The 8,144-nt window shown below is 43.3% G+C and overlaps 1 protein-coding gene across 1 annotated transcript; it reads right to left on the reverse strand.

Moving 5' to 3' along the window:
- Positions 1-1,108: 1,108 nt before the first annotated feature.
- LOC125262783 (guanylyl cyclase-activating protein 1-like) lies at positions 1,109-5,831 on the reverse strand. The gene is made up of 4 exons (XM_048181665.1): positions 4,829-5,831; positions 1,811-1,960; positions 1,628-1,718; positions 1,109-1,547 (listed from the first exon to the last, which is right to left on the reverse strand). The coding sequence occupies exons 1-4, from the start codon at positions 5,024-5,026 to the stop codon at positions 1,408-1,410; spliced, it is 579 nt and encodes a 192-aa protein (XP_048037622.1). The 5' UTR covers positions 5,027-5,831; the 3' UTR covers positions 1,109-1,407.
- Positions 5,832-8,144: the final 2,313 nt, after the last annotated feature.

The following is an 8,144-nucleotide window of genomic DNA, read 5'->3' on the forward strand; positions in this document are numbered from 1 at the left end:
TTTTGTAATGTACTTAAATCACAAATAAAGTGTACTTATAACACAAAGTGTACTCATAACAGAAATAAAGTATACTTATAACACAAATAAAAGTATACTTATAACAGAAATAAAGTATACTTATAATACAACGTATATTATAACAAAAAATTATACTTTTAACACAAAGTATACTTATAACACAAATTAAGTACACTTTAATATCACTAATCAAGCATGTAATTAGTCCCTACACAGACATACTTAAAGTGTACTAAGTATACATGAAGTTGTTCCAATTTAGTACACATAAGTATACTAAATATACTTAAAGTTGTATTTTAATACTACTTAATTTCAACTTAAATATACTTAGTACAAAATTAGTTGTTTCAAAATAGCACACTTTAAATGAACTAATCATTAACACACTTGAAATATACTAATAATTAGTCTTGCTGCAAGTATACTTAGTATACTTTTTTTTCATTAGGGCATACACAGCACAGATCATAATCAGCGAGCATGTTTTTAAATAATGTTGTTTTTTAAATACAGTTTGAGGAAGTTTGGTGGTGATGATGTTGATCCACGACCATGGTGTGCTGTAGTCCGTTTATAGCCTACTGTTAGCCTTTTATATCTGACGACTTTATTTAGGCTTCAAAATCTATACATGTTGTGTTAACTTGTAAAGATTATCTTGATAGACAAAACGTGTAAGTGTCATAACCCTTTGTTAAACACAGAGCTTATTTTCTGTGATTTTCCAAAAGTCTATTGGAAAAATGCATAGGCTTTCAACCAAGGGAACCCGTGCGCCGCTAACTTCCGGGTTGGCCTACAAAAACACGTCATCCCTGAGGCACTCTATACAGGCGTAACAAATCAGGCGTAATGAGTGGTGTTCAGCAGGAGTGAAGAGTGGTGCCATCTGCTGATCTGGAGGATATATGAGTGTTAGTGCTTAGAGGCTGATTTATAGGGTCGCTCAGAAGAGAGCGCCTCCTGCTGGCCAGGAGTGGACTAGCAGTCCAGTGATGAGTCTATACAAGCATGTTCTTGCATGACACATTTTTTTACTGATATGCATCACAGGACCGAAATTTTTTTGCATTTTGCAGGTTTAATTTAATAAAAATTTTTTTTATTTTGATTGGACAGAAGTGCACTTAAATAAAGCATTTGCTCTAGTCTCAGTTATTCTGTGAGATTACAGGGAAATAATCATTCTGCTGGCTTTTGAAATGCAGTGCATCTAAGACGAACACTATTCTGTTAATAATACTGTTAATATCTGATGTGTTAAGAGTTTAAACCTCTTCGGTCAGTGCTGAATCAACAGGTTCAGTTCAGAGTTCAGAAACGGTCCAGACTCCCTTCCCTACATCATCATGTTTGGCAGCCTGATCTCAGTCTGGTCTGGGATCAGTCGACCTGCTGTTCAGAGTCAGTCTCGCTGTAGATATTACTGACGATATGAGTCAGATCCAAGCTCTGGGTCAACATCACCGTGAGAACCTCGTCTGCCCCGATGCCTTCAATGAACTCATCCAGAGACAGCTCGCCTAAACACACACAGCTACATATGTAAATCTTATTGTTTCATTTACATATTTAAATAGCATAGATTAATAAAAAAGATTACCGTCTCCATTGACGTCAATCTTGCTAAACACCATGTCAGCCAAGTCCTCAGCAGAAATCTCCGGCTCTAATCCGTTAATGGCTTGAACGGCCTGGAGCAGAAAAACAGGAAGAGATGAAAGTGAGCAGACATTCGGTGACACCAGCAGGTGGCGCCGAAGAGAAACTGAATAAAAAATGACACCTTGAAGATCAGCAGCAGCTCGTCGCGGTCAATGCATCCACTGCCGTCCATGTCAAACAGTTTGAAGTACCAGCGCAGCTTCTGCTGAACGCCGCCCTTCAGGACCAAACTCAGAGCCGCGACGTACTCCATGAAATCTATACAGCCGTCCTGACAACATCAACACACAATACACTTAAACAACATATCACCATATACATATCAAATTATCATAGTTATGATATAATAGACGTTCTTTCACTTACAGATATTATCTGTTTGATTATTTATGTCACGGCCACAGAAATAGAGCAGCAGAGACCAGGTGAGTGAAGTTTGATGACAAACTTTTATGTTGGCTTCTGTGAAAGTTCACAACACCTGCCCCTCACTCACAACGCCCCACCCCTCACTCACAACACCCCACCCCTCACTCACAACACCCCATCCCTCACTCACAACGCCCCACCCCTCACTCAAAACACCTGCCCCTCACTCACAACGCCCCACCCCTCACTCCCCTCATCCCTCACTCACAACACCTGCCCCTCACTCACAACGCCCCACCCCTCACTCACAACACCTGCCCCTCACTCACAACACCCCACCCCTCACTCAAAACACCTGCCCCTCACTCACAACGCCCACCCCCTCACTCCTCTCATCCCTCACTCACAACGCCCCACCCCTCACTCACAACACCTGCCCCTCACTCACAACACCCCACCCCTCACTCACAACACCTGCCCCTCACTCACAACGCCCCACCCCCTCACTCCTCTCATCCCTCACTCACAACGCCCCACCCCTCACTCACAACACCTGCCCTCACTCACAACGCCCCACCCCTCACTCACAACACCTGCCCTCACTCACAACACCCACCCCTCACTCAAAACACCTGCCCCTCACTCACAACGCCCCACCCCCTCACTCCCCTCATCCCTCACTCACAACACCTGCCCCTCACTCACAACGCCCCACCCCTCACTCACAACACCTGCCCCTCACTCACAACGCCCCACCCCTCACTCAAAACACCTGCCCCTCACTCACAACGCCCCACCCCCTCACTCCCCTCATCCCTCACTCACAACACCTGCCCCTCACTCACAACGCCCACCCCTCACTCACAACACCTGCCCTCACTCACAACACCCCACCCCTCACTCAAAACACCTGCCCCTCACTCACAACGCCCCACCCCTCACTCCCCTCATCCCTCACTCACAACACCTGCCCCTCACTCACAACGCCCACCCCTCACTCACAACACCTGCCCCTCACTCACAACACCCCACCCCTCACTCAAAACACCTGCCCCTCACTCACAACGCCCCACCCCTCACTCCTCTCATCCCTCACTCACAACGCCCCACCCCTCACTCACAACACCTGCCCCTCACTCACAACGCCCCACCCCTCACTCACAACACCTGCCCCTCACTCACAACGCCCCACCCCTCACTCAAAACACCTGCCCCTCACTCACAACGCCCCACCCCCTCACTCCCCTCATCCCTCACTCACAACACCTGCCCCTCACTCACAACGCCCCACCCCTCACTCACAACACCTGCCCCTCACTCACAACACCCCACCCCTCACTCAAAACACCTGCCCCTCACTCACAACGCCCCACCCCTCACTCCCCTCATCCCTCACTCACAACACCTGCCCCTCACTCACAACGCCCCACCCCTCACTCACAACACCTGCCCCTCACTCACAACGCCCCACCCCTCACTCAAAACACCTGCCCCTCACTCACAACGCCCCACCCCCTCACTCCCCTCATCCCTCACTCACAACACCTGCCCTCACTCACAACGCCCCACCCTCACTCACAACACCTGCCCCTCACTCACAACGCCCCACCCCTCACTCAAAACACCTGCCCCTCACTCACAACACCCCACCCCTCACTCAAAACACCTGCCCCTCACTCACAACGCCCCACCCCTCACTCACAACACCTGCCCCTCACTCACAACACCCCACCCTCACTCAAAACACCTGCCCCTCACTCACAACGCCCCACCCCTCACTCACAACACCTGCCCCTCACTCACAACACCCCACCCTCACTCAAAACACCTGCCCCTCACTCACAACACCCCACCCCTCACTCAAAACACCTGCCCCTCACTCACAACACCCCACCCCTCACTCACAACACCCCACCTCTCACAACGCCCACCTCTCACAACGCCCCACCCCTCACTTACAATGCCCCACCCCCTCACTCATAACACCCGCCCCCTCTCACAACACCCACCCCTCACTCACAATACCCCACCCCCTCATTCACAACGCCCCGCCCCTCACTCACAATGCCATGCCTCCTCATTCAAAAAGCCCCGCCTACTCAGACTGGCCAGTAATGGTTATTAACATACTAATTTATGACTTATATCAATTCAGAATCACACTTATGCACATTTGTGAAATTATCTTAGATCAAATGTAGGACAGTTTCTACACAACATTTTATAAATTAAAGCCCCAGGTCTTCTAGTTTTTGGTGGCCATGTAAAGATGAGTTTTTAAGTCATTATGAGCAAAAAATCAAGCTGTAATAGAGACATTAATCCATGACGTAATATTACAGACGTTCATGGAAAGTGTCGTGACGTGAATGAAAGCCGGGATCAGACATAAAGTAGAGCGGTCAATGAGGAGTATACACACACACTCCTCTGTTAACCAGATTACCGGCTTTGATGGGTCTTATTAAAGATCTCTGACCTTCTGCAGTGCTGCTGTTTGATCTGAGTTTACTGTATTAACACAGATCCAATTACCCACAATCCTCTGCTGAAATGAAGCAGAAGGGATGCGAGGCCATCGCTGACCAGTGAGTTCATTCAACACTCACATCTCTATATATCAGGTTTACACTTAAGGAAATTTCCTCATTTCATGAGAACTGATAACACACTTCAGAAAAGGATAATATAATATAATATAATATCAACAATGATGAGAACATTTAGCAGAACAGTAAATCATAAACAGAATAATAACAGACTGTCTTACGTCGTTGATGTCGAAGGTCTTGAACATGGTCTCGACGTACACGTTTGAGGACTCCGACAGATTCTTCAGCCCGAAGAACTTCTTGAACTCGTAGAAGGCGAGCTGACCGGACGGACACTCGGTCATGAATTTCCGGTACCACTTGTGAGAGTGGAATGCGGTCAGCTCCTCCACAGTCATGCTGGCCGAGTTCCCCATGATGCCGCGCTGCAGTGCCGGAGCTTCAGGAGAGATCGCTCACAGCTCCGCAGACAAACACACACTGAGACAGGAGCTCTTGCAGGACAGGGAGAGTGTCCTGACCAATTACTGCTGACGTCACTGCTTGGGCTGTTCTTTCCGCTCTGGAAAATACCATGAATTACTACCTGATTACAGGGAATCCGAGCGGAGTGTGTCAGCATGACCCAGTGACCTAAGATCATGACCATGACATTTTCAAAACAAAAGATTCATGTCGCAGTGCATACTGTGTGCTGTTGTTGAGTTTGGCACTTTTGTTTTGTTGATTGCCACCATTGCTGTGTTTTGTATGCTGAATTTTGATGTCTAGGTGTGAAATATTACGAACACTAGGGGGCCCCCAAGACAATTCTCTTTTGCGTTTTACAGTTTTTCTCAGTTGTTTTGGTACATTTCTCGAATCATCCTTAAAATTTGCAAAACAGTATGTTCATTTCTCAAAACAATTCGTAAAAAAAAAAACGGCACAACATATTGGATTACCTGCAAAAGCCTGTAACTTGCTCAAAATCCTTAGTTTATCTCTCAAAAGGAAGTATTTATGTCAATGAACATATCAGTGCCATCAGAATGACAAGTCCTTGTGTCATTGTTCTCGAACAAGATAGTCAATATGCTTAGCCATGTTGTCAATATAACAGTGATGAATATTTCAGATGCAAACTATGGCTACAGTTTTTATGACAGTGATTGAAACTGCACAACACTGCACTTTATCTGTATGGCATATCAATTTTAACAGTAAATGGACACATTACTGTATATGGGAGACTGCAAAAGTCTGGACAGGATTCACAGTTTTGTATTTACTGTTGGTCTGTCAACAAATCAATGTAAAATGTCCTTGTGATAAAAAAGACAAGACTATATACATATACTGTATATATGTATTCTTGTGTATATTATGTATAAAGTTCATTTAGCCTGCTATACTGTAAGTGTAAAGCAAGTGTAATATGCTACTGTAAGCATAAAAATGCTACTGTAATATTAGGATTATAGCATGCATACCATATTAGAGTGCAGTGCACATTGCTGAAATACATACGTCTATGAAATGCTTGAATGATTGAGGAAAAGGTTTTTCTCCAAACATTCAGCTGCACATTTAGACCTGCATAAGCCACTGTAAGGTCACGATTGAAAACATTGTTTACAATAGTGGTCCTTATTTCACTAGAAACATGCCTACGCTCTTTGCCTTATCCACCTCTTCCTCTGTTTTGCCTCCTTACCCTTCTACCACACATCCTTACTCTTCTTCTTCTTCCCAGCTGTTGACCCTGTTTGTTTCCATGATGTTCTTCCATTATCAGAAATTGTAAATGTAAGAAAATATGACAGTGGCACAGCATTTGAAAGCCGAAAGTTTGTTAATTGGGTCCCACTTTATATTAAGTGGCCTTAACTACTATGTACTTACATCAAAAAATAAGTACAATGTACTTATTGGGTTCATATTGAATTGCAAAACACTTTTGCTGCTATTGAGGTGGGGTACGGGTAAGGTTAGGGAAAGCTTTGGTGGTATGGGTAGGTTTAAGGGTAGGGGTAAGGGTTAAGGGATGGGTCAACAGTGTAATTATGAATGTAATTACAGAAATTAATTACAGATGTAATTACATGCAGGTGTTTTTAAGATATAAGTACAATGTAAAAACATGTATGTACACAATAAGTGCATTGTATCAAATGATTAATTTAAATGTAAGTACATAGTAGTTAAGGCCACTTAATATAAAGTGGGACCGTTAATGGTTTATGAAAATTTACTAACAAATTAAAGATGACAGTTAAGTACAAATCTTACTGCGATTATGGATGGCTGCACTACAAATAATGTGAAGTTCAGGCAGTAACAGAAAACAGCAAAGATTAAAAGATATTGAGAAAAAGATCCATATAAGTATCAATTAAAAATGGGGGCTTTGCATTCGTTAGCCCAAGACCCCGCAAAGGCTTAACGCAACACTGATCATGCCGTAATTTACAGAGGTAACACCTGCTTATCTGACCACAACACTATTGAATACTAAAAAGAACACTGAACATCATAATGGTGAGTAACTAACTATATTTACTAACAGCTTGCAGCAGCGCAAACCCTCTTTCTGTGTTAAAAAGCTACTGTCAGGATTTACTAAAGACACACAGTGCAAAATTTGCAGTAAAAAGTCTTGGACTGTTTTGTTTTTGTGGCTGACCTTATTCCATATGCATTTGTAGGAGTTTAGACCTATATATATGTAGGTGTTTGTCAGATTACATGTAACAAGTTGCGCCTGTGTTGACCTGCATGAGAGCATCACCTCTGCTTATTTGCATCCCAAAGCTAATTTGCACTGCTCTTGGTAGATTGCATTGGTAAATGATTTGACTCGTCTGTCTGACGTCTGTGTTCTTTATTTTGCGCTTCAGCAATAGATTGCACGCAAAACTTGTCACTCCCATCGGCACATTTGTGGAATTGCGCTCTCACATTAATTTGCCCTGTTTAGTAAATCTGGTCCTAGAGCATCTATCTAGAGCTCAACCTCTAACTCTAAATGAACAATTTTTACACCCAAACTATATACAATAATTAGGAACTCCCTTGGAGTGTTTTGACAAACCGCTTCTATATATTAGCAGTTCTGAACAACACATGCAGGACTTTTTTTGCTCTGAATGAGCAGCTTGTTTTGTGAGGAAAACGTTTAATTGTGAACAATGATCAACAATGAACAACATATTTCTTTAAAAATTATTGAAAATTGTGCATATGTTGTTAAAAAACCAAACCCTCATCCTAACCCTAACCCTATAGTAAGTATACATATAGTTAATTGTCATCACTCAGTACTTAAATGTATAATTACACCTTAAAATAAAGTTTAACCTAATATTTAAACAATAGTTGAGTTAAATAAAACTACCCAACAGGTTGGTCAAACATTTAACCCAACCGCTCGGTTTGTCCATTTTCAACCCAACTTGGGTTGTTTTTAACCCAGCATTTTTTAGAGTGTAAGTTTGTATAGAAATAATAACAAACTAAGAAAAAACTCAAATCTTGCCTAATGCAGAAGCTCTC

The sequence above is a fragment of the Megalobrama amblycephala genome, linkage group LG2, assembly GCF_018812025.1.
Source record: "Megalobrama amblycephala isolate DHTTF-2021 linkage group LG2, ASM1881202v1, whole genome shotgun sequence".
Classification (NCBI taxonomy): domain Eukaryota; kingdom Metazoa; phylum Chordata; class Actinopteri; order Cypriniformes; family Xenocyprididae; genus Megalobrama; species Megalobrama amblycephala.